The following is a 27,892-nucleotide window of genomic DNA, read 5'->3' on the forward strand; positions in this document are numbered from 1 at the left end:
TGACTGTAATATTAACAATGTGTGAACATTTAGCCAAATAGGGAATACAGGTTAGAGGGAATGGATCAAATCAGGCAACAATAAACTAATGTCAAGCTTGAAACTGGGTTGCAAATTATTTTATCTCTGGATTTGCATGCAATCCTTTCTTAAAAGCTTTGAGCTTTATGGTATCTTATAATGGTTGCTTGGCCATTGCATGTAACTATGGTTCAGTCTCTTTTAATTTAGAGTAAATAAGTCACAACAGGATAATTTCTTTGAGTCATATGAATGTGTACAACTATTGGAAAAGCATAGAAACATTCCAGTTAAAAATAACCTGGATAATGTCCTTTAAAAATTGCATTTTGACTTTTCAAATTGTGTCACATGTAAGACTTTAAAGTATCTCTGTGATGGGTTAAGAAAAAAAGGAAAAGGAAATTCAGTAGCAGTGTATGACTTCAGTAGCAGTGTATGACTCTCTTTTTCCTCATATTTTAAAAGTAACCCTACTTCCATTTTTGTGGTTGTAGTAGTTTCTAGTTTCTCAGGAATAAGTGTGTTATGTCTTCACTAAGCACTGTTTACTGCGGTGTATTTTATCAGTCTTAGCAGATCCTGCACGCTGAGAGCAGGGAAGGCATACAGTGGAACACATTAATCATGTAAACATCAACAGTGTTGATACAAGGAACATGAAAAGAACTGACTTTAAAAGAAAAGGAAAAAAATAAATACAAGAACACTGAGGTTTTTTGTTTGTTTGCTTGCTTGCTTGCTTTTCATCTCTCTCTTCCCCATCCCATGTTTTTGCAGCTGACTGTTGCTCCTCATTCCACTACTGAAGTATCAGTTCTGTTTTGTCCATCTGAACTAGGACGAACAAATCACACCGCAAGCATAATTTTCAAATGCCCACAGGTATGAATGCTCAGTTACATCTAATGAATGAAAGATTATCTAATATTAATACAAATAATTGTTTAGGCTGACAATAAAAAGCTAGCAGTGTATAGTCTGGCTCAACTGTAATTCTTATCTATCTGTCCGTCCATCCATCCATCCATCCATCCATCCATCTTTCTCAGCTAAAAAATGTTGAGACAACCCAATCCCTCCTCCTATATAACTAGGAGAATACTACTATATATACTGTATATTTCCTATATACTTATGTATAAGCCCATCCTCATTGTTAAATGTTACACTTACTAAAGAAATGCATGACTCTTGGAAGTATTTCATAGTTCAGTCTGTAATTAGGACAACATCAGATTGCTAGAACTCATTTATTTTAACTGGATTTCACCTTCATTCCAGTACACTAGTGGTGCTAAGATACTTACAGGTTTTTGTTTTATTTTGTTTTTACAAACCAATACTTTTTATTCTATGAATTTCTCAAGTACTATACACTAGTTGTCTATAAATATTTTTTAATATTTTTAATAACTCTGGGTGATTCACAATAAATATTAGAACATAAAATATATAAACACATAAAACCATAAATTAAAACATAACTAAAAAGAAGAAGGAAAGACCAAGGGGATGAAAAACTGAGGCTGAAGGCCGCGGCCTCTATGGGGCTAGCCATCCCCATGCTTGAGGTATTCTCACCCCACCCCAGGCCAGGTAGCAGAACCAGGTCTTCAAACCCTTACGGAAGGCCAGGAGTGTGGGGGCTAATCGCACTATTTACTTATGATGTGATCCTGTGATCTTTAGAGAGCATAGGCTATTTCGTATTTCCCCTTCAAAAATTTGAATTTGCAATCTAAATTACAAATCTGCTATTCAGTCCCTCTTAGAAGGTTCTAAGAACATTTCCTTCTGACACCAAAATGCCAGTATCCATTTCTAGAAATAGTACTGCCATGTGTCCATCAGATTCAAAGTCCTCTTGTTTTCTCTGTGTGCCTCCATAGTGACATTTTCTATCTGGTTTTAATGCAAGAGAATACATAAAGATAAAAAGGATGGGAAGAATGGGAAGAATGGGAAGAATGGGGAAAACTCCCCCCAAACACTTTTTTCTTGCTATCCTGCCAATAGGTTGATTGGGGTCTTTGATCTTGAAGCTCTTTGCACCTGCCAATATCAACCTGTTAGTAGGATTCAGTTTACAGGTAGTCCTCAGTTACCAACCATTTGATCAGCAATGATTCAAAGTTACGATGGTGCTGAAAAAACTTTATGGCCCATTTACGACTATTAACGACCTTTGCATTGTCCCTCAGTCATGTGATCGCCATTACAGTCAGTATACATTATCCTGTGCCTGACCTGTGTTTTTTTTTTCTTTTTTCCCCCCTTGCAGAGCACATAGATTGGAGAGGAAGAGATTGCAAGACAGTAAGCTGTTTGCTCTTGTACACATCAAAAGCAATGCAACTGCGCCAGTAGCCCGGGGCTGGGAGCTGCGGGCACACTATGCAAACAGCTTATAGTACTCTCTTGAAATCTTTGTCTCCAATCTCTCCACTCTGCAGGGGCGGGGGAGCAAGCAATTTATGTAGGCAGTCTTTCCTTTGACTGAACTCCCCCCCCCCCCCACCACAGAGCAGAGAGATTGGAGAGAAACAAATTTCAAGAGAGAAAGCTGTTTGCTCTTTTATACACTGAGAGCAATGTAATCACACCAGCAGTGGGAAAGGGTTGGGCAAAGGAGCAAGTTGTCAGGCCCAGCCCAAGAACAACAGGGAAACAATCCAGCCAAGTTCAGTGCTTTATTGCTTACACCATATAGACAGAATCTTGCCAGACTAAATCTGTACTATGCTAACCTAATAGATATACCCTGAGAGAATCTAGGGAATGGCTATCTCTTCTTCTTCCCATGCTCCTGCTCTGGATTATGTTGCCTCTTGTCTCCCCCCTTTCTTTCCTGGAATGCACTCCCTCCTTCCTGAAAACCTGGATCTCTGCTGCATTCCATCACAGTACCATAAGCTGTTTGCCTAGTGCATCTGCAACTCCCAGATCGGGTCTGCTGGCATGATCGCATTGCTCTCAATGTGTAGAAGAGCAAACAGCTTACTTTCTTGAAATCTCTTTCTCTGCAATCTCTCTGCTCTGTTTGAGGGGGGGAAGGGAGAAAAAAGCATAACATTTCTGTAGGCAATCTCTCATTTGCCTGACCTCCCCCCGCTCCTCAGAGCAGAGAGATTAGAGAGGGCTTTCAAGAGAGTAAGCTGTTTGTTCTTCTACACATCAAAAGCAAGGTGATTGCATTGGCAGCAGGAAAGGGTCAGGCAAAGGAGAATGTGGTGGAATGCAGTAGAGAGTAAAGTTCTCAGGAAGGAGGGGACATATTCCAGGAAGGGCAGCAAGACAAGAGACAACACAGTCCAGAGCAGGAGCATGGGAAGTGTAAGAGATTTAGGATAGTCACTCCCTAGAATCTCCCAGGGTGTATCCACTAGTTGCAGTAATACAACTGGCAAGATTTTGTCTATATGGTGTAAGTAATAAAAGAATTGAATTTGGCAGAACTGTTTCCCTGTGGTTCTTGGGCTGGGCCTGACAGAGAGATTACCACCAGAAATCGCTTGCTTTCTCCCCTCCCCCCCAAGTGGAGAGATTGGAGCAAAGGGGTTTCAAGAGAATAAGCTGTTTGTGTAGCACACCCTGGCTCCCAGCCCTGGGCTGTGGTATGATTGCATTGGTTTCAATGTATACAAGAGTAAGCAGGCACTTGAGCATTCCAAAGAGTGTGGGAGTGGCTAGGAGGCAAACAAAAGCCGTAGGTGTGAAACCAAGTAGTCTTGTCTTTTTCCAGCTGGAAAGCATAGTTGTGGTCATGTGATTTCCCACTTAGCATCTGTTTTGCTTAGCAGGGGAGTTGCTGGTCCCAGTTAGGGTTGTTAAGCGAGGACTACCTCTACTATTTTTAAAATAAGATGGAAAGTGCCTGTTGGGGTTCTGCAAATGTTTCAGAGGAGGTTTCTTGCAATCTTTCTCTTTGCTGGGAAAAATGGGAAGCAAAGTGGCTGTGTATGGATATTAAGCAGCTGGGAGTACTGTAATTTACAAATCAGCTGTGCAAAATCTGGCAAAGGAAGAGATGGCTTTAATGATTCCAAGAAAGATGCTTTGCTCCCATGTGTTGAAGGATACATACAACCCTAGTACTTGAATCCTGATGTCTTTTACTTTTAATGTGTTTTGCATTGCTTTATAATTTCAACACAGAAAGTTAATTTCACAAATAATGTGGATTATTTCTCTTTTTAATTTTATTTGGAGGAAGTTTTTTAAAAAGCAAGTGCTAGTATTTCTGGAATATATAGTTGAGTAACTGACTCAAGGACAGTTCAAAGCAATAAAGTCCTATTTTGTCTGAAACCATGAGAGCTTACTGATCAATTAAAAAGTTAATTTTTTATTAAAAGCTAAAGAAAGAAAACGAAGCAATAATTTACTGAAAACTTTCTAGTTCAAACTGAAACTTGACAATTTTGTCACCTTCTGCTTCTCCTATCAAACAGTGACAAATCTCCAAGTTTTTATTTTCAGCTAAACCTTTAATCAATATCTCATTCTTACATTTGCCGTGTCCTGCTATCTCAACCTTTTCCATGTTTTTTTTTCTCTAACCTGTATGACTTCTTTTAATCTCAAAATCATTCTTCTCTTTTAATCTCAAAATCATTTGAAATTTTTGACTTCTTAACTGGATCTCTTAAGGCAAAGGTGCCAGATTATTGTATTGAAAATACATGAGTATTTTGGTTGCACTGATTCAGTGCCCAGACTTTGTTGCAAAGCCCTTCAGAAGTCATTTTGATAATGTATATAGAAAAGATGGCAAAACTTTTATTTTAAAAAAGCATTGATTCTCTTCTCTTGATTTTACTGATTAAATGCCTCTGAACTTTACCCTTAAAGATGAGTAGCTGACTAATCTAAAATCAACTAATGACAGCACTTACAGGACAAGCAATAACCATTTATGATTGTACCTCATAGCTGAACTGAGAGAAGCTGCTATGGTTATTATATGCTTCTTTTATTTCTAGTTCTGAATTTTTGGGAAAAACTTTCTACAATAAGAATTTGAACTCAGACTGTAATCATTTTGCTCTTGGTTTTGTTTTGTTTTTTTATCATTCAATTTAATTGAGTTGGGACAGCACAACTGAAATGCCAGCCTGACTGTAATGGTTACTTAAGATGTTAACATACTTGTATTACTAGCTCCCTTGACAAACCAGCAACATCCATTTATAATGGAATGAGACTAAGCGCTATTAGAGGTGAGGAGGATCTGTTATTAGGTCCTGTAAAGTATTCTTTGCTTAGATTTTTTTCTTGCTCTCCTATTTAATATGCTATTGTGACTAATACAACTTGTCTAAATAAGCAGAACTCATCAAAGATAACAGGTATAGCAACACAAAGCTTAAAAAAATTATTTTAGGGTTTACTACCTTTCTTGTTCTGATTGAATACAACTGCCATTTAAGTAAAAAAATGTTCATTATAGTAGACTTTGTTGCTTTAATTTGGTGACCTCAACTTTCTAAAAATTACCTTTCTGGGATGCTTTTAGAAATGTTATTTGTATAGTTGTGCTATCATTGATCCAACTATCAAATATCATGTCCTTTTTACAAATTTATTCATGTTTACTATTCATATTTACTCTGAAGTGAGGATGAACTCCAATATTCCATGAGTTCCCCAATCCTCTAGAACACATTTTGAAGGCCTGCTGAGGTGGGGGGTGGGGTCTCATCATCAGAAGTACAACTGTTAGAAACAAGGTTGTCAGTGGAAAAACGGCACTGGATTTCATTCATTGTCTCACTGCGTTAATGGGATTTAATTTCTGGTACTGTCTTTGGGATTATAGCCTTTGCTGCTTCACTGTTACATAAGTATCCCTAAAATTCTTTGAAATACTCATTCTGTAGTGTTTCTTGACCTAAATGTTATACATGTTTTGGGTTTCTTAATGAAGTACTTGTTTCTATAGAAGTTGTTTTCTGTAATAATTCTTTTCTGTGTAAAATGCCTAATTTACTTGCTCTCGGGGCAGTGATTTTTCATTTTTATTTTAATGTTTTTATTGTTTCTTCCACTGTCATCTAAATAGTGTAATAGTCATCAGTGCAGAGGTCTGATTCATAAAACATTTCTCAGCTTTTTGTTGTATGAAAATGCCCAAATTAGGTCTCCATGTGGAGCAACTGTGTCATGTGTTATTTATGTCAAAAGTGATAAAGAATCTAATCTGCCATCACAATGACAAGAATAACCAGCTTGTTGTTAACTATCTCACAATGTTTTCCCAAATCATAATGAGTTATAGTAATCATAATCAACAGTGACTTCAGTGGGACTCTAACAGCAGAGCATTCCCCGGTGGTAAGAGAGTATTTTTCTTGCACTCAAGCTCTGAGTTTGTGTTGTAATAAGCACATGGGTACCAAAGCTACTTGACTGGTGTGGTGTCAAATTTATTTGTATATTTTTATTTTATATAAGCTAAAAGGCTTATTCTAGTTAAAATATGAGCATTTCTATTCCATTTACAGCTTAAAGAATGGGTGTTTTACTTGTCTGGTATTGGTCAGATACCTCAACCAATGGAACCAGCTAGTGTCAGTTCTTGCCTTGGTCACCATTCTTCTATCATCATAAACTTCAGGAACCCTGCATTTGAAGAAGTAGTGGTAGATGTCATTTTAAGAGGTATGGCAAATTCCTTTTATCACTAGGAAATTGGATATTTAATCCATCTAAATAAAGCTTAACAATTCACTTTTCTACTATACTCCTTGCAAAGGTTTCTTTTTAAAACTATAATTATATTACATAAAATTAAATTCTCCCAACACTGAAGACTGGGGTTCATAGTAAGCCTTCTACCACAGTAACTAGGATGTCATATAGGGCTTTATTCTGCTAACCACTACCTAATACTAGAGAAGGTAGGCATGATGCTGATAGATGAGAACAAATTAGACTGTACTCTTCTGTATCAGTTTGTTTTTCTTGTGTAACAAGAACCTTTTAACTCTGTAATAATGCATGCTGCATGATCATTGAAGCTGACAATTTTTAAGATTTCAGTCAATCTCTGACTTTAGGAATCTCTACTTAGAAGGTACATAGAACAAAATGCTAGATATAAACTTTATTGTCTCTTTTCGTCTCTTTTCAAGAAGAACCAATACAAAGAAGTTCTGAATCCATCCATGTACAACTATATAGCTGTAATTGTGCAATGCTCATAAAATAGCAATAGAACATTAATTAATATACTTTATATTTATCTATAGACATCTTGATTTACATATAAGCAGGTCCTCACTGGGGAGAATGCTTTAAAAAGTGAAGCTAACATTTATGTAAATCAAGACAGAGCTTTGCTGAACTAAAAGATTAATGCCTCTGTGCAATTACTAATAAGTTGTAGGTAGTAATTATTTCATTTTTTGTATCAAGCTGCATCTGCTATGTATGCTTTTAAAACTTTAAACCAAGCTCCATAAAAATATTTGATATTGCACTTAACTGGTGTATTTTATTGTCACAGTACAATAGTTGTTTCATTTTTTTGGATTACTACTGCTAAGAGCATTTACGTGACAAAATTGTAGATAGGGTACCTCCATTACTTCATTTCCATTGTGAAATTGCCATTTTTCTACTCCTTTGCTTCTCAGGGATCCTATTATTTAGATAAAATATTCAGCAGAACTAGTATATGCTGGATACAATCTAATCCAAATTCATATTGTTGTTTATAATTATAGTATTTTAAACTGCAAAGATTATTCAATACATTTATTAAGAACAAATTATTTTCACTTTTATTTACATGTGATAATGAAAACATTGAGTTTGAGAACAACTATAATTCTGATTTTAAATAGGTTTGACTTAGGATGGTAACAGGTTCAGGTAGATGTTCAGACAAATCCCATCACTCAGGTAGTTTATGGGCAGTTTGGTAACACAATAATAGTATGATTCCCTCTCTAAGCTGCTCCTAATGGGTTTGGTCATGCTACCTTCACCTCCGGCACTGAGTAAGTATGGTGATCGGTGAAGTTAAAGTGATCTGTATCCTGAGACAGATCACTCTCCAGCTGCCTTCTGGCTCGCTGGTGTCACCCTCACTCATTCAATTGGCCCATCCCAGGTGACTGATAGACCCAATGGGGTTCCAACTAGCAATGGAATCTCTGGTTACTGTCTGTCATTAGAGCAGTAAGATGTGGTCTCTAATTAGGTTGCTATGCTCAATCACCATATCAGTACAGTTGCTTAAGGAATCCTTCTATTACAATATCCATCAATTTGTTTTCAGCTTTGCTGTGTTGATGATGTAACTTTTGATTGGTTGCAGACTATAACAGTAAAATTATTATCATTCAAATCATGCTAGTCTTTTAGGATTGTGTTTTAGAATCTTCTAATTTTTTGTAATTTAACAGTAACATAGAAGAGAACAATTAAACAAGATAACCTTTGCACACTGCCAGCCAGGTGTACATGGATTACTATTGTGATATAAGTTAAGTGTGTACCAGAACAGTTGGAAAAAATTACTCATAGCAGTTGGACTTTATTTAGTAATCTGCTAGATGGTTTGATAGCACAGATGTAACATCGTTTTATTCTTAACAGCCTATTTTTCCACTGATGGTAATATTTTTTCTGCATATGTCACTTACCATAGCCAGTGCAAAGCTTTTGAAATTGGTTTTCCATTATACTTTTTCTGCATTCTCTGTAAATGCCATCTTTACTAATTAGGTATCTATATTTTAATGTGCACTAACTATCTCAACATAAATTTTTAAAAACAGGTGAGATGAGTTAACAGAAACAATTTGTAACTGTTAAATCATAAAAAGCAAATCCGTATAGGTTATCATAAATCTTTGTAATCATGGAAAAAAAGAGAAAATGTGATTGGTTTGCTTCATAATTACCTTATTTAAGTGTTCATCATAGAGGGCTTCTTACTATCCATTTACTCTTCTTGTTGCAACTTGTATAGCTTTAGTATAGAAATGTGTATCTCTTCCTCATTGCCTAGTGCTGGAGTGGACAATCTATGGACCAAAAAGCTTACTTTGTTTGTTTAACATTAATACACTGGTACAGGATATTCAGTTGATGCTGATTAATATAATAAGATGTCAACAACTTTCATGTGATAACAGCAATTTTTACATAATAGCGATACTGCTAAAAACTGCAGTTACCTAATTTGGAATAGAAATACTTAGTTCATATTGCGAGGGGTGAGGCTGACAAGGCAGGAACCAGTTATTCCCAGGCTAGAGATCCCTTATCTAAACATGTCTTAGCAACCTTCCAAGACCATTAAAAGACAGGCCAAGTATCCATTAATTGAAGGGTGAAAGGAGGAATCTGAGAGTTTAAGCTCTACATAATTAAACCTAGTCAGACACATCTCTGCCTTCTTTGTTTGGGAGTGGGCAAGACACGATTGTATGTATGGCTTCATTCTTGTCTGCAGTAAAATTTGTATTCTAGCTGAGTTGTATCTGAAAGTCTGCTGCCATATTTAGCCAAGAGCTGAATTCAAAGTTAAGCATCTGGAGACTCGTGATTTACAGCTGAATGCTTTGTGTAAACCCTGATACATACTGCTCTAAGTCAGTTTCAACCGTTGAGCATAGGGAATCAATGTTTTCTTTTTGTATGTATTTCTCATATGTATTTCTTAATTAAAAGGGGTTCATATTCATATGTGCACACACAGATGTATATTAAAAAACACACATACATGATATATATACTAACATACTATTGTCAGAGTTATCTGTTTGTATTTTAGAATTGTGGTTGTTCTCTTTATTTTTTAAGGTTTCATTTGAAAAGTTATTTTCTATAATAATGTCTAAACTTTAAATTTTAGCCATCAATGTCCTTGTCTGTTTCAAATATTATTATGTCTAAACTTCCTCTTCTTTCTCTCTTCACTGCCTCTACCTCGAGCTTTGCAGTCACTCTGAAATTCTAGACAATGTCATTTAAATTGACCAGGTTTCTTCTTCAAAGACACTGACTCTGCAGAAGAATGGAGCTCCCCTTCAAAATACGAGGTCTTTCCAGTATGGCAAGCTAAACACATCTCCGGGAGAGCAGAGACAATGACCACAGCAAAGAACCAGTAAGTAGACCAGTTCTTCAGAAACTCTTCAGACAAGGAGAGGACAGGAGATCACCCACATTTGCTTCAGATGGCTGCTCCTTGTGAGGAGACCCCAGGACAGCAGTCTCCCATGGGTTTGAGCGCTGGGAGATGAAGGGATCAGTCATCAAGCTCACAACCACAGCAGAGCCTTTTAAAGGACACTTTTTTTTTTTTAATCCGCTTTCAATCGTGACCGATTCTATGGAGACTGCCTAGACGAGTCCTTGCAGTTTTCCTGGCAAGGTTTTCTTGGAAGTGGTTTGCCATTGCCTCCTTCCTAGGGTGGAACCCAGCTGGCAGTCGCAGGAAATCAAGCCTCTTCTGTTGCGTTGCATCCAGCAACTGGCAACCGATTCCCATTTTCCTGTGCAAGGAGCTACCAGCGTTTTTCCTCCCACTGGGGTGAGAGTACCTATTTATCTACTCGCTTATGCTTTCAAACTGCTAGGTGGGCAGGAACTAGGGACGAATGACGGGAGCTCACCCCGCCGTGTGGAGCTTGGGCTCAAACCGCTAAAGTGTTGACCATTTCTGGCCAGCAACTTCCAGTGTCATTAAGCTGCTGCGCCACCGCATCCCTTTTAAAGGACACTACGTTTCACTAACCTCACTTTCTAATAACTTTTGGAAATTGCTTATCTAACCATCTTAAAGCTATTAGAGATCTTTGGAACAACAAGTTTGAAAAGCCACCTGGTGAATCTATCTTCATTTCTGAACAAAAGAAAAAGTAACTATAAGTTTATGAACTCAAAGAATTTGAAATAAACAGCAAAGAGCTAAATACAATTTTGAATTAAGGAAGTTATAAACAAATTAAGGGTCCACACAAATTTGGAACCTTGGAACTTTTACTATAAGATTTTAGAAGAAACTATATAAAATAAACAGCTTTTTGTGGGAACCAAAATTATTTTGTCTACTGTAAGTCATAACAGAGACTTTATTATTTAAATTGGACACTAGAGGGGACTAAAGATTCCAGGCAAAAAGAAAAAAAAGTGTAAACCTGCCTTTGGTTTTGATCAGTATTGGGATTTACAAAATGACACAAAATGCTATGAGTTTTGAAATATGAAAGGAAATCTTCAAAGAATGGGGCCAGAAATTAGAAGCCACAATATCAACAATATCAGTAACAACATCTGCTTGTATGGATAGACTATGTTCAAAAGATGTTAATGAAGGAATGAGAGATGTGAAACAAATCTTGCTTGATGCAGAAATAGTAGGATCAAAAATACTGGATAAAAAGAAAGACACAGAAGGCATTTAAAGTAGGCAAAGAGAATGACCTGGATAAGGACTCTTTACTGGATATACAAAAGAAGCTGGCTGAAGTTTTAAAAATTAAAGGAGAAATACAAATAATAAACTAAGAGAATGACCTGGATGATAGCTTTTTACTGGATTTACAAAAGAGGTTTGCTAAAGCATCAAAGAAGCCTTTGGAATGGGAAAAAGAAAAATGGAAGAGAGACCAAATCCTATGACAATATCTGAATGAATTAAAGATCATGATTGTCAGAAGCAAAAGGAAGGACTATAAAACTGGTTTATTTGATTAAAGTTAAATAAGACATGTTTTTATAAAGTTCTGGCATCCCTTCATGGACTTTTTGCTGACAACAGGATTGAAAAGTTGATGTCTTATGGATTTGCTTATAGATAAGGGGTGGATTATGGGAAGAAGAGATATCTGTTTGTAACCTTATTGAGGGTGAAGAGCTACCAAACTTGTTTATATTTATTGTGACGAAGATTGGAAGTCACTTCTTTATATATTTCTTTTCTTTTTTTAATCTCACTCTTTCCTTTTTCTTTTTCCTTTTTTGCACTTTTTATTCTGTCTTTTTACTTTCTTTCTCTGAGTTTAGTTTGTATTAGTTTTTATTACTGTAATTAAAATTTTATATGTATTATATATATAATAGGGCTGACAAAATATTTCATAGAAATCTGTTTTTCTTTTTAAGAAAACATTTTATGGTAAAATGTGATTGGTGTTTAAAAGTTCTTTAAACATAGTGGTTTCTAGTACTGAATTCTATTTGTTGCAAGTTCACAGAATATTTTTAAATACAATGGTTACAATTACAATTACAATTTTTCTTCTTTGACTGTTGAGACTTTCTGAATAAAGAATCCAGTCCTGGTTTCATGAAATGCTTATTGGCCTCCACCCAGAAGTTCACCTTGTGCCCTGTTGAGTGGTGCTAACATAGGCAGTACACTGGGAGTGGGAGGAGCATACCTAAGAAAAGCTCAGTGACAGCTTCTTCTCCTTTCTTTGTCAGTGTGAGGCTTCCACCCGTCCTCTCTTAATGCAGTAATGTGCAAGCATATATTGTTTGTATTACGGATGGGGATTTTTTTTCTTTAGCTAACCCTTCAGTCCCTGAGGTTGTTTTTTCACCCATTTTTCAATCTTACAGGGTTCACCTTAAGGAAGGAATTTTCAGAATATTTTTTTCCATAGATTGTCACAATTTAGGAATGGAGTGCATTGAGATTTTTTGGGGGGGGAAGAGAGTGGGTTAGCCCATGCCAGTTTCCATTAAGAATGGCTGGCTATGCAATTGCAAAGGAGTGGGTGGTAAGAATCGTGCTGTGGAATCTCTAATTCTTCCTCTGGCATGGAAGCTGGCTGAGTGACTTTGGTCAGTCTCAGCTCTAGACTGTGGAGTAAAAAAAACAAAAACAAAAAACTATCAACCTGCGCTGGACTGGCATGGTGGTTACGGTCCATAGCTTTCAATAAAAAGACTTCCATCCTACAGTATACATCCACTGTATACTCATCACATACTCTTTTGTGTAAGGAGTATATGCTGTTTCCTTCCCCCTTCCCCAGCACTTCTTTAGAGAGCTAGATCTTCATATAATATGTCCAAAGTATAATTTGAGCTTAATCATTTGTGCCCCCAGTGAAAACTCTGATTTGTTCTATGATCTATTTATTTGTTTTCTTGGATATCCAGTATCCAAGAATATCTTGGTATTCTCAGGAGTCTTCTCCATTACCAAAGTTCAAAAGCATCAATACATGCTTCTTCAAAGGCCAGATTTTGCTTCCATAGAGTGTCACAGGGAAACTCATTGCCTGCACCATTCTGATCTTTGTAGGTATAGATAGTCATAGCATCTGAATCTCTCTTCTGAGACTTTCATTGGTAGTCTACCAAGTGCTAGTCTGTGACATATTTTCTGACTGCTGGTTCCTTTACTGTTGATAATAGGAAGGCAGAACCTATCTATCACTTAATTATCTTCATTGTCAGTTCTAAGGCTGGTTGTTGTACCTGTTGCTATTAGTTTGGTCTTCTTTATATTTAATGTTAACCCTATTTTTTCACTGTCTTCCTTGACTTTCATTACCAGAATTTGCAGATCATTTGCCTTTTCAGCTATAGTAATTATCAGAGAAATACTGTTAGCATAGTTCAGGTTGTCTATGTTTCCTCTTCCAGTTTAAAACCATGCCCATCTTGTTTCAATTCAGCCTCCCTCTATATGTACTCAGAATATATGTTGAATAAATAAGGAGAGAATAAACAGCTTTATCTCACTCCTTTCCCAATCTGGAATGAGTCTGTTTCTCCATGTTCCATCCAGATGTTCTGGGATTCCCATTTTCAGAAGAACATTCTACATCTTGACACAAACAATACAGTCAAGGGCCTTTGAATATGAAACAATACAAATCACATATTGACTTCTTTTTGGTTTCTTTGTTTTTCTAATTATCCAAAATGCATCAGCAATAATTCTATTGTTCCTCAGCCTTTTCTAAAACCAGCTTGAGCTTCTGGCATCTCCCTTTCTATGTTTCTAGTACCTAGTGGTAAGTTGTGATTTTATCTCAGTGCAGCTGTACTGGGAGAGGGAGTGCCAAAAGCAACTTCCAGCCTGCCAGTGTTTTGCAAGCTGCAACATTTTAAAAGCGGCTTAACAGAAACTTATTTAAAGCAAGGAAATTCTATTTTTTTCTTCTTCTCAACTTTAGTGAATGTGAGGGGCCGTATTCAACATTTATCCCAGATTTCAGGAATATGCAAGATAAAGCAACTTTATTTTTTCTATTAAAAATATGGTTTCTTTTTTATAAAAAGGTTTTATTTTGTAAAATGTAAAGCTCTTATGATTGTTTTTACTTGCTATGTAGACAAAAAACAATTATTAAAAGTGATGTGGGTTTTTTGCCCAACCTTCACCCCAGTGAAATCACTAGATAGTTTTATTTATTTCACCATGTTAGGAAGTCATGGTATTGCAAATTTTAAGAATCCTTATGTTAGATGTCTGCATGCCAGTCATAAGTAGGGCCTCAGATTGTATTTTGGAATGGGCAATTCCTTTTTTTTTTTTTTTTGGTCTCACTTTCTTCTACTTTCTTTTCCATTTCTTTCTCCTCCTGACAGCTCTGGCTCTGTCACAATCCATACCCAAGAAACCACTGGGGAGTCAGCAGAATACTCTTTACAGAGTTCTGAACTCATTACTTGAAGTTATGCCATGGGCTATATGATTCTAGGCCACATGTGTCCCTAGGGTTCCACATAGCTGCCACTGCTTTGGTTTAATAGCCATATTGTAAGTGGCCAGCTCCTATCTGATCAGAAGCTACTCTTTCTCACATGAAATTTAACTCTTCTGATTGTAATACTGAGTTGTCAATATATGTTTTGTTTTATTCTTAAATCTATTTATTGCATTGGATTGTTAAGAGTCAATCAATTGAAATGGCATGTATATTTTATAAATAAATAAATAGATGATAATATTCAAATATTAGGAATTTGCAATACCTGATAAGCATATCTATATTTTCCTTTTTTTAAAATCAACCGGTCTTATTTTCTCTCTAAAGCAGCAGCATTTATTGCTTTCTACTGCTCCAGCAGTAGCATTTATCCCTTTCTATTACTGTATTTTTCTGTCATCTGATATTAAAAAAATCATTTTAGCATTGAACTATATTCAGAGACTTGTTGAATCAGGAGAACATCACTAATCTTCAGAAAATTTATTGCAGAAAGAAATTATAAAATGAAGAATTACTAAAAGTAAATCTTGGTCTGATTATGTTTTCATTGCAGATCATAATTTCTTTTAAATTATAAGCATTGTTTTAAGTAGCAAAACCTCTAACTCAGCCCTTTTCCAAAATGGATTTTTTGTGGGGTAGTAAACAAAAGAAATTATTTATACATTATTTCAAAGAATGTTAATATGACTCTATGAATATTTATAGTCATTCTGGCATGTAAAGTATACATTAAAATGCAAAAAGACCTTTTAACAAACTGTCAATTCCTGTTTCAAAGAATACTTTGAAGAGCATTCATAGTTCCTACATTAAAATATTTTTTGATCATTTCAATCTTTAGTGAATTCTCTTTCTTGAATGTGATATTGAAATGTAAGAGTTTTTTTTTTCTTTTTCATTAGATCAAGATCATATCATAGATCATCCTCATGCATCTGCATGCCACCATTCCAGTAAGGACAGTATTTTCTGGCTTCCACTCAAAGAAAAACAAGGTAGCACTTTTATGGCTTGTTTATGTTCCTATAAGATACTGTATGTAACTGTGAAATTATATGGTTATGTAGCTCAATTTTCACTTAATAGTTGTATGGAGGCATAACCATTCTACAGTAGAGAAATTTCTGTTTGATGTAAGGACAGTTTTAATATGAGAGATCACTTCCACTTGGTTTGAAAACAATCTGTTTGTGTCAAAGGGGCAAGGCCCACAAGAAAAAAGCAGAGTGTAAGCCAGTATCTTAATATACCTAACTAAACTCTAGCTTTTGTTTTCATTATATCTATCTCTTGTCATGCGAAAGCATTACAAACACAGTGGGTAAACCAAAGTAGTATTGTAAGAAATTTAGATTGAACAAGCTCAAGAGGGGCAAAGCTGGAGAAAGGACCCAGTGGTATTCCATACAGGAACTGTGCTACTGATTTAGTGTTAAATAATTTGACAGCTGACTCATAATCACCCTTTTTCATCTCTTTGCAAACACAACAGTTTTGCCATAATTGATCTTTCTTATAGTGCTGTACTGTAGTACGTAAGACTCTTCTAAGAATCACTGCATCATGTGCATAGAGGCAAATAGGCACATGCTTGTCTGCTGTCTTAGGAGGATGAAAATTCAGGGTACTTAGATGATCCACCAGGACAGTGATATAAACATTAAACCAAAATGGAGAAAGTATGCAGCCTAATTTGATTCCCAATGTGTTGAAACAGCATTTGATAAATCTGGTGGACTGTAACTCACCTTCAGAGAGGTGGTGCTACAAAGCAGCTGATTAAAGAACAATAAGCTGGGTTGAATTGAGGCAGCCAATTGAGGCAACCAATTTTGACTGGAGTATAACAGGAGATGGAATCAAATGTTGCTTTCAGATCAATAGAAACTGCATATAAAGAGATTACAGTATCAGAGGAGTAATTTTCAACAAGATGCTGGAGCAGCAGATTTTCTTGCTCAAGCCAGTCCCTTAATTTCCTTGGAGATGTCTGGCATACAACTTGCTAATAGTATTAAACAAATGACAGCCCTATACATGGCAGGATCATCCCTGTTAACTTTTTTGAAAATAAGGACTATGATTACCATACTTAAAAACATGGCCACATTTATCAGTATGTATCAGTTTTATTGATACAGCATGGCTGGAATAGTATCCACCATTAATGGTATTTTTTAATTAGGTCAGGAGGGATTAAATCATCACCAGGAGCCTTTCTTGCTCTCAGATGAGAGATCAAGTTCAAAATTTCAGAGACTTCCACTGGTGGCCATTTGATATGGGCCTTCATATCATGGTAGGCTAGTAGACTGAACATTTTACTGCTGCTATACAAATCTCTGAAATGTCATTTCCAGGCCCTTGAAGGGGATGACACTGTCCAGTTGAGATGGTCTATTACATCAAAAGAGAGCCAAGACTTTGTTATTAACTTTTTGAATCCAGTCTTTTTTCCTAGAAGCCTTATATTTTAACAATTCTTTGTGCATACTTCTTTCCCCAAATCAATGTCAAAAGTCTGCATGATCCTTGTATCTTCCCTTCTCTTTGGAGAAACAAAATCCACGGAAAAGTGCTGAAGGGGCAAGAACTGATGCCAGAAGCAGCAAACATTCACTAATTATCTTTTCTGATGCCATATTCTAGAGTTACTGTATAGCTTGTAGAAAACCCAGAGAAAGCCAGATGTATTATAATGATGTTTCATAGGTTTTATTACTTTATTTATATTGTTTATCTTTTCCAAAACTCTGAGAAATTTAGTAATATCAGAACTCTTGTTCTAGACAAATGGAGTCATTTAAATTGTTCGCTGTAGCAAAAGATTAATTCAATTAAAATGAATATATCTGCCCTGTTTCACAACTGTAATGCTCTTCTTTTTGATAGTCAATCAAATATTTTTAGAATGTTCTAAATCTTATTAAGGTAGAGATGATAAATAATTCATTTCACATATACAAACCCATCCCTTGCCATTTAGATTTCCCCATTTTCTATTCTGAAACAGTGGTATTCGGATTAGATAAAACTCATGCTGTTGAACCTGTCTGAGTTAATTTAGAAGGAATATTCTTCCTCCTCTCCAATTTATATTTAATTATTAATTCATTTTAAAGTATTATTTCTATTTCTCATGACTGAAATAAATGGAGCATAGGATTCAATGCTCAAAAGATATTAAAATACGTGTTTAATATTCATTATTTATTTTACATATTAGATTTATATCCTGCCTTTCCTTTAGGTAGTTAAGGCCATATTCATAGCACTTACTCTTTCAATTTTTCCTTATAACATCAAATGTGAGGTAGGTTGAGCTTTAGAATGAGGGACTGGCATGTATCAAGAGAAGATCGTCCATTTGCAGTAGCTATTATGATCTCCTATACAAGCTTATATAAGGATGCCTTTCCCTAACTTGGCACCCCCCCTGCCCCACTTCAGATTTGTTGGAATATACATTCTGTCATTTGCAACCAGTTCACACAGCCAGGCTTAATATATTAAGAGCTGCAGTCCAACATACTTGAAGTCAGTAGGTTGGGAAAGGCTGAATTAAGTAAAGGCGTATGCAACTTAATAACATCATTTATTGATCAAAAGATGGAAGCAAATTTAATGCTTTTATCATGCTGAGAATATTTAAAATTCATTCATTTTTCACATGGCAGTGATGACCTTTGGAATAAGAATACACTGAAAAGGTCAGGACTGCGGGATATAATCAATTTGAGACTGCAGGAAATTTTCTTGCAATCACGGGAAATATAAGGGAGAAATAAGGACATCCTATTGAGTATAAAATGCTAAAAATCTTTGGAACCTGAGTATATCTGTACTCTGTATAAACCTAATGGATAGTGTTATGCAGACAACAGTATATTAGCTTGGAAGACAGTCCCTAGATGATGGACCCTAGCATGCTTGAAAAAAAAATGGGCTTAGGTTATACTTGTGACATGCTGGCCAAAATGTGCCAAAATTGACTGATACTGTTCTTACTGTTAACAGGGAATGAGGGATATAGCATAGGTACACCTAAAGCTGGTAACCTAGTATATACGTTTTCTAGCATTATGTGAAAATATTGATCAAATCTGTGATAGTGTAGAGAGTAAGGGACATGACCTTGAGAGAAATATGCAAAAAATGTTACTTAGGTAAAGGAGGCTGAAACATTCTTTAAATCCTGGGAAACGTGATAATATTCAGAAATGGCTTAGGCAAATGCCTCCTTGACTCACTGGAATATAAGGAGAGGAGGTACAATGTAATCAGACTTGCAAGGTTCTGTTATTATAGCCAATCTTGATAAAATGTATCTGGTTTTCCTGATTTTCTGATCTGGACTACCTAGTGGGGCTGACAGATAAGCAGCCAAGATCAATATCTGTGGGTTCATCTGGTGACAACGATGGCATATACAGGTATTCCTCGTTTAGTGGCTGTCTCATTTAGCAACTGCAGCTACTATGGTGATAAAAAAGGAACTTTATGACCAATCCTCGCATTTATGACCTTTGCAGGTCTGTAAAGCAAAGGAAAGCTGAAGTAAGATCATAAGCATAGTTGTGGTTTCACTTAGCAACTGCTTCACTTAACATCTGAGTTGCCAATCCCAATTGTGTTCATTAAATGAGGACTGCCTATAGAAGGTTCTGACTTAGAATGTAAGGAGAATAAATGATAAACAGCATGAAATAACAAATGAAATGAAAGAAAGAAAACTAGATAATATACAGTATGTCTATATAATAGATCTGAATGAAGGTGATCTGATTTTGTGGAGTGGACTAAATGAGTACATACAGAGAAGTGAAGGTGAATATTTCCATATGAATGAAGGAGCTAAAATGTATGTCAGAAAGTATGAATTGGTAACATCTAGCTTGTGGGTGCATACGAAAGTAAGAATAGTTGGTGAGAGTTGCATGTTACGTTCCAACGAAGGATGATAATGGAAGAACAAGGGATGAATTTGGAAGAAAATTGTGCAAGATTCTGAATGGATGCAGTGCAGAAAAAAAAATGTTCCTGGTGATATGAATGGAAAGGTGTGAAATAAATTGAGGGAATACAAAAGAAGTGATTGGGCCATCCAGAGTCCCAAAAATGAATTAGAATTGTGGCTGTTTGGCAGGTATCTATTTCAAATGCACGAATAAAGCAAAACTCTGCTCAAGCACATGGCAAAGGAAAGAATATAAATGTAAATGAATTATCGATTTGATTATATTTGAAGATGGAGAGCATTAATGAAGGACTCAAGATAAAGAGAGCTTCCTAACATGGGACTGACCTTTAATTTATAGTCAGGAGTGAATCCTGAGAAAAATAGACATATAAGAAAAGGAAGGAAGTGAATGAGAGTAAAAATAAAACAACTGTAGGAAGAGAGATTATGTGTCCTATGTGAAAAACAATATTAGAGATAGATTAATTTCCTAACAGAGTGAACGGAAGAGGCAACAACAGAGGATGTGGAAGCTGTTTGGAACACAGTGAAAAGAATTATGTTACAAAGTGCTTCAGAACTGTGTGGAGTTATGCTAGTGGGAAGTAAGAAAAAGGATACTTGATGGAAAGATGCAGGGAAAAATGCAGTAAGAGGATGCTTGCTGCCACAAAAATGGACAACAGTATCATGAGAGTACCATGTGCATAGAGAGAAAAACTAGGAAGACAGGCAAGAAATGGCTAAGATTGAAAAAAGCAGAGAAAAGTCAGTGATTGGGATGAAAATAAAGAACTGTTTTGAGTTAAAAAGACTAAATGAGCATTCAAGAGAGTGGGGTGAATTGAATTAAATATCAAAGCAATGAAAATTATTTGAGACATATTGAAGTGAGGGAATGATGAAAGATGTATTTTTACAGACTAGTGTGAGAATAACATGAGTGAAATTGAAATACATGCTATAAATATCCCTGATCTAGAAAAAATATGAAAAAGAAGCAGGAATGCTATGAGAACATTGAAAAATGGAAGGCTACAGCTATAAATGGTGTATCTGTAGAAATAATATGGATGTTGATTGCTTATAGAATGGTTGTACAACTTGGTTAAATGTATGTGTGAAGACTGCATCCCTGCCACAATTGGAAGAATGCCATTATTGTACAGAAAGAGAAAGGTAATAAGGGTAAACACAAAAATTACAGTGGGATTAGTTTGCTAAGTATGTCTGAGAAGGTGTTTAACAACATTCTGATCAAAAGGGTACAAGATAGGACAGTGAGCAAAATTTGGGAAGTGTAGAGAGGCTTTATGTTGGGTGGAAGTGTGCACACCAGATTTTTTGCTTTTCAGCAGGTCACTGAAAAATGTACAGATGTAGGAAAGAAAGTTTGTTGTATGCTTGTTGAGTTAGAAAAAGGGCATGGTAAAGCAAATGGTTATGGAGTGTTTTGGTGGGTATGGAAAGAGATTGGTTGCTGAATACAATAAGAGTGATAGATGATACAAATAAAGCATGCATGAGAATAAATGGAATGCTTAGCAAATGGTTCAACATTCATCAGAAAGTAAAACAGGGATCTGTGATGTCCCCTTGGTTGTTTAATGTATGTATAGATAAATATATTGATATACCTGTGGTACAAATATATTCATATTCATATCACACTATCATCAATTCTGAATTTATATGTTTTCAACTTTAGTCGAAAAACAGGGATTATGAGTGGTACCCTCTTAGTTCATTATTTTCATCAGAGAAATTGAATTGGTGCCTACTTTTTGGTGAATTCAACATTAAAGACATTTTACTATGTAAAGACTTTTAAAATTATGGTATAGCTCTAATCTCCATTTTAGTTTGTGTGGGTAGGAGGGAGGAATCTATTTCTAATAACATTTTCTGATTTTATCTCCTATTTGTATATTTGCATAACTTTCTAATTTATATTCATATTTTATGTTGTATATTATGATCCAGTGAATATTGTAAAACTACTGATAATCTATTGTCTAGGGAAAATTCCTTTTTTGACTGAATTGTGTAGCAAAATTTTTGATACGTGTAATTAGTAAGAGTTTTCTATAAGTTCTGTCTAGATTCATCTGTTTTTGTCATTCCAAAAGCCCATAATGTGTTTGCTTATGCAAACTGTTCACTACCTCGTAGGTTGCCCCTGAGCTTTCTGGTCTGACTTCTGAAACTTCTGACCCTGGCTACAGTCTAGCATTCTCCTTTATGTAACAGAACAGCTAAGCTAAGAGCAGATCCTTCCCCTCTTCATACCCACCATAGCACCTTTATTTACTCACTCTTGTCATTTGAATAAATCAACCAACAAATATCTGAATTAGAAGAGGAGTTAAATGGTCCAAGGAAAAGACTGCAAGAGTGATATGGTCAAAAGATGAACTATTACAGAAGAATGAAAAATGCTCTGTATAGCAATACAATTAGCTTTGTCATTTATTGTGGCAGAAACAAAAATGAAATATATATTGATTTTATAAGGAGACCTATAAAATTTTATAAGGAATTTTAAAAGAAATTCCTGGTTTGCTAGAAGATAATTATAAATGAAGCCAGCAATAAAAGAATTATTATCAGTAATAAATTTTTGTACTAAGAATGATGTTTATTAAAAATCAGGTGAGCAATTGTACCATGATTTATTATTGACATTATTCATTGTGTTTGTTTCATTTTAATGATCAGTTTTCATCAAAGAGAATTATATAGATTTCTTATGTAAATGTATGGGAAATGTGTAAATTCTTTAACCAGCAATTTGGGTTTCAAGAAAAACAGAAATATATAAGCAGTTTTCTTAACTAAAATTAGTACAGAAAAATTACAATGCTGATTATTAAAGTTATTGTTTTCCTGAAAAAGAGGCTCATCAATATTAGCTACTTTATATCTGCACTTTTCTGGCAACCCATGTATAATAACTCCTAAGTAAAGGACAGATACTGAATTAGGGTTAAAAGCATTTCATTCGATTGCTTATACTATAATTACACACAGAAAGCATATATCCATTTTCCTTTTCTAATTTCACACTCCTTTGCTTAGTTGCCTAAACGTATTTAAGTAGGATATCTTCCTTGTAGATGTTTATGGAAATGTCTGCCTGTTAGATACAATATGGCTAAACGGTGACTGTGCTGAAATTATTCTCATGAGCGGTAGTGGACTCCAGGCAAAATAGGAACCATGCTATTATGGAAAGCTTACTTTGATGTCATAGTATTTGTGGTCAGAGGCTATGATTCTTCTGGAAGATAGAAGGTGCACTCAATGGATAACATTTCTGTTAACAACATTTCCGTTAACAACAAACATTCTGTGAGCCTGATTCACTGATTTGCTGTTTTATTTCTGATGTTGATTAATTGTGCATTATTTGCTAAGGATGAAACACTGAAAGACAGAGAGTTCTAAATAAATTGCTGAACCAACTAAAAATACAAAAACTCACAAAATTCATATGGCTTCTGACAATTGCCATTTGTCACTGATACAAAAATTATTCTGCAAGGCTGACCAGCATGTGAATCTTTTACTATTCAAGCTAGTTTCTTCTTGCCGCTTCCCTCAAGGAAGTCATGCACTGCCTCTCTTTGCTGCAAGGCTCCGATAACAAGCTTGTGGCTTTCCCTTTCGGCCCTCTAACAGTGCAGCTACTTCGGCTCTAATAAGGTAATTGCCCTGACCTCTTTCGCATTAACAATCTACTTGACTTCCCTGCCTTAGATATTGAAATAGTTAACCTTTTGCTGCATAACTCCCATTCCCATCGATTGACTTCTCACACACACAGCTAGAGGAGAAAATACCCCTTTTGCCAATATAAATATACAAAAGTTAATTTCATGATCAATCTCTCTGGCACCATTTCCCAGTGTCACATGGGAGTTGGGAGACTGGGACTATAAAAGTGTGTACCAAAAGACCTATAAGGACAGTCACAAGTCATGATGAATAGCCTTTCCCCCCACTGTCGGTCATGGTTGAATGGAATAATAGCTCCCCTACAGTAAAATACAAAGGTACATTGCCTTTGTATTTTACTGTAATTCTTTCATCCAGTCATAATTTTTGAGGAATCTCACCTGCAATGGCCACCACTTGCAATAGTCATAATAAGAGATACAATAAGAGACCCAAGTGACTCTCCCTCAGTGGCATTTTGGAGGGCCTTAAAGATCTGGCTCTTCACCCATGCCTTTGCTAAGATGGGTATAGCCCCTTCTGAGAAGTGGGTGTGTGTTTTCTTGCTGCCCGATGTTGCCCTCCTTGCTTTCTGGGTTACATTATGTTACTGCAACATTGTTTATAGTTTTATAGTTCTGTTTTCTTGTAAACCACCCAGAGTTGTTTGAGTCAGGCAATGCAAAAATTAATTAATTAAATAATTAAATAATTAATTAAAAGTTTTCTGTATAGAATTCAGACCTATTCAAATCAAATGGAGTGAGTCTCCAGCATTTCATATGGGGGTTGTCTTGCATGCTGCTTAAACACCTTGCTGCTGTTAGAACATCTCCTATGTCAGCCTTGGTATCTAAAGCATCATGAGGAAGCGTTATAAAGCATTATAATACATTTCTTTCCTGGTTACTGTTTGGGCTAATGCTCCCATCTTGATGTGTCTCCAGTAACAACTTTTAGCTCTTCCAAGTACATTCCAGTAATAATTTTGATCCTATTCATCCACCTTACATACAGTATTTCTTTTCCTTCTTCTACTTCCTTCACCCTTGTCAAGCATGCATACACACATACACACACACACACACACACACACACACACACCATGATCCACTCAGATCACTTACCCAAAGTATGTGACTTTTTCCTTGCTGACCATTCTCTCAAAAGATTGCTAAGGTTGATTGATCAATTCTTCTTACCATCCACAGCAGTCTTGATTGACTCTTCTTACAATCCACAGTAATAATCATATTCAAACCCATTATTTGAAGGGGTGTATCTGCTTTAACTATTTGCTATAACTATTCCTATCTTTTATGTCATAGAAATAGCTTCATCTTTCATCAGAATAAACTTCTTTACCCTTTCACTTCTTCACTGTCAACTGTAGAGTTACTAAGAATGCTGGTTGACTTTATCTTCTTAATAGATCACAGTAGACCAGATTTTCACTTTCTGTTTTTACTTTCATAATGAGCTCGTCTACAAAGTGCTGTTATCTTCATATCTCAGGTTAGGGTTTTAATCTCCCATTCTGATTCCAGTTATTATCTCTTCCAAGCCTGCCATTCTTATCATATATTTTCTGTGTGAGTTAAACAGCTATGGGGACAATATGCATGCTTGTCTTACTGTCTTTCCTATGTTGAACCATTCCATTTTTCCATATTCAGTTTGAACAGCTTCTGGTTCATTGTAAAGGTTCCTTAAAAGAATGAGGTGCTCTGGCACACCCACAGATTGGTTGATTGGTTGATTGATTGATTGATTGATTATGTACCATCAAGTCAGTGTCAGCTGTTAGCAACTACCTCAGTACAGTATCTCCAGAATAACTGTCTCTGACCTGGCCCTTCAGGTCTTCAAAAGGTTCACTCATTGCACATCATATTCAGGTTTAATATATTCCACATTCTGGCATGATCTTTACAATTAAGGGTTAGTGATAGTCAATGAAACATAGGCAAAACTTCTTATATTCTCTGGGCTTTTCCATTATCATTCTTATGTTATCTATCTTATTTTAAACTATTGCTTGTCATATCTCATTTTCTAGTAGAGTAGGGTCTGAACATTCTTTCTGCAGATGTTTTTGTCATTCTATAATCCTGATAGTAAAGAATTTCAGTATAGTTTTTCTACCTTCCTCTTTTGCCTGTGCTAGATTTCTTCCATGATTACTCTTACTCATGGAAGAAATTTAGTTCTAAATTTTCTTGTGGTTGCTTTATCTTTTTAAAAACATATTTCATTTTCCTGTTCTTGTTATTTTTCACTATGTTGATCTTCTCAGTTAAGATATCTTTCTTGATTGACACTGGAAGTCTGTGTTCTGTAGTGTCACATCCTTTTTGTTGACCAAAGCTTTCATTTTTGGTTGGTCTTTGATTGTCATGATAGCATACTCTGAAAGTTACTTGGATCTTTTACTCTATGGATTTTTTTTTCTGCTTTAGTTTTCAGGATGTCTCTTATCTCTTTTCATAGCTCATCAAGTTCTCTTTCACATAAATGAAGCATACTGAACTATTATTTACCTTGCTGTTATATCCTGACTCTATCTTCTCCATGTCAGATCAGATATTGGCAATAAATGAAGAATTCTCTTCAGAAAACTTTTATTATATATCTCCTGCATGATTGTATTTATCCAATTCAAATCATTCCAGATTCCAGATTCCTTCATTTCTTCTATTTTTGCATTCCAATCACCCATTAGTAGTTCTACATCCTTTCTTGATTTTGCATTTAGCATCTCTTGCATTTTTTTTTGAAGCAATCTCTTCCATTGCTGCACCTTGAATACTACCTACTAGATATGGATTAATTCTAAAATATATGACCTTGTCATTTATAGAGTTATAGTCAAACATATACTTAGCATTTTTTTAAAAATGTATCATTGCCACTCAGGTCCTTTCTTTGTTCCCCTGCCTTGAGTAATGTATCATGTGAACCTGCCCATTCTGGTCCATCTAAATTTACTTATTCCTAAAACACCCAATTTAATGTGCTTCTTTTCCTTTGTGTCAAGCCATGCTTTACTTTGCTTCCTTTTTTAAAAAAAACTCCTTTTTCAGTACTGACCCAACCAAGGACCAGAGTTCTTGTGCTTTTGGTCTGACCAACTCATCACTTCCAGTTCTATTCATGAAAGTTCAACATTCATGCCTACATAATTAGAGAAGTGTTTTCTGATACGTATGTTTCATCATCTATCACCCAAACTTACCTAGCTGTTTTAGCTATGTCCATACAATTCCATTGGCAACAATACACAAATGATTTACCAATTCCTTTTAATGGGTTTGATTCTGGAATTACTTCTCCTATGGTCAATTGGCTTTCTTCACACTTAAAGTTCTTGGTCCCCTCATCCCCATTGTGGATTACTCTTAGCTTCCCTGTCCACATTCAACTTTAATAGTGACCCTTGTGGTAGCTTATGTTCCTGCCTGTATTGGTCCTGGAGCCATGGGTCACTTCACCATGTCAAGGTGGTAAATCCCTTTGAAGGCTAAAGGTTGACTGTTAGAAATAGAAATATATTTTGTCTAAATGAATCTAGGGAGAGAGAAATAATCACAGGGTGGCATTAGAGGAAAGTTAAAGAAAGCAAATGCATAGATTAGGCAGTCACAAATCTCATATTGCCACTATTTAGACATCAAACACTTGTGGTAAACTGGTTACCTGTTTCTGAGAAACAATGGCTTTAATGCTGTTTATATATGGCAGTGGACCTTTTTAGTGGAAAAGGGAAACTTTATAAGCAATTTAAATGGGGTTCCTTTTATGCTGAAGGGTTTTTTAAATACATTATATAATTAAGAGTAAATTTCTTGCAGAATAAAAATTAGTAGACAAATCAATTATTTATACTATTTAACTTTCTGCTTAGGAATAATTTTACCTCCAAAAAGCAAACTGGATATTCCAGTATTATTTGCCCCTCTTTCCATGAAACTCTATGAAACCGTTCTTCTTGTTGAAGTTAAGAAGATAAATGAAGAAATCTGGACTTATGATGACACATTTGAATTAAGTGAAGCGCTAAACAGGTATATGTTTTAATCACTAGACATCCAAAACTAATATTGATTGAAATTGGAAATTATTATGTGGATTTACTTTATTTTTTTTTAATAACTGATATAGAATATTTCACATTGCTATACATTTGCTATTATTAGCTTTTTATTGAGCATAGGACATCTTAAGAGTTTCATACTTTAAAAACTTTAAAGAATTCTGTACTGCCTGAAAGTATTAAACTGTAAAAGAATGATGAAGCCATCTTTAGTTGTATCATCACACAACTCTTTCATAAGATTTGTCAGCTACCCGAGAGGGTATGGATACTTTTCAGCCACTAAACTCAGTGGAATGCTGGTTATATAAGATGAGCCAAGTTGCTATCTTTGCTGATTAAAGCTGCTATAGCATGCCTGATCTAATGATTGAGGGAGTCAGTATAAATAATGTGATATTT

The 27,892-nt window shown here is 35.6% G+C and overlaps 1 protein-coding gene across 1 annotated transcript in view; it reads left to right on the forward strand.

Annotated features, from left to right (window-relative positions):
• Positions 1-27,892, forward strand: part of CFAP47 (cilia and flagella associated protein 47) — a 212,668-nt gene that overhangs the window by 153,780 nt on the left and 30,996 nt on the right. The window contains exons 55-58 of the mRNA XM_088144456.1: positions 802-906; positions 6,528-6,684; positions 15,623-15,715; positions 27,302-27,461. Coding sequence (XP_088000582.1) covers positions 802-906; positions 6,528-6,684; positions 15,623-15,715; positions 27,302-27,461 — 515 coding nt within the window. The remainder of the gene's footprint in view (positions 1-801; positions 907-6,527; positions 6,685-15,622; positions 15,716-27,301; positions 27,462-27,892) is intronic.

Source organism: Python bivittatus, unplaced genomic scaffold, assembly GCF_059951505.1.
Source record: "Python bivittatus isolate LINGU-HERP-01145 unplaced genomic scaffold, Pbiv_v1 ctg000350_np1212, whole genome shotgun sequence".
Classification (NCBI taxonomy): domain Eukaryota; kingdom Metazoa; phylum Chordata; class Lepidosauria; order Squamata; family Pythonidae; genus Python; species Python bivittatus.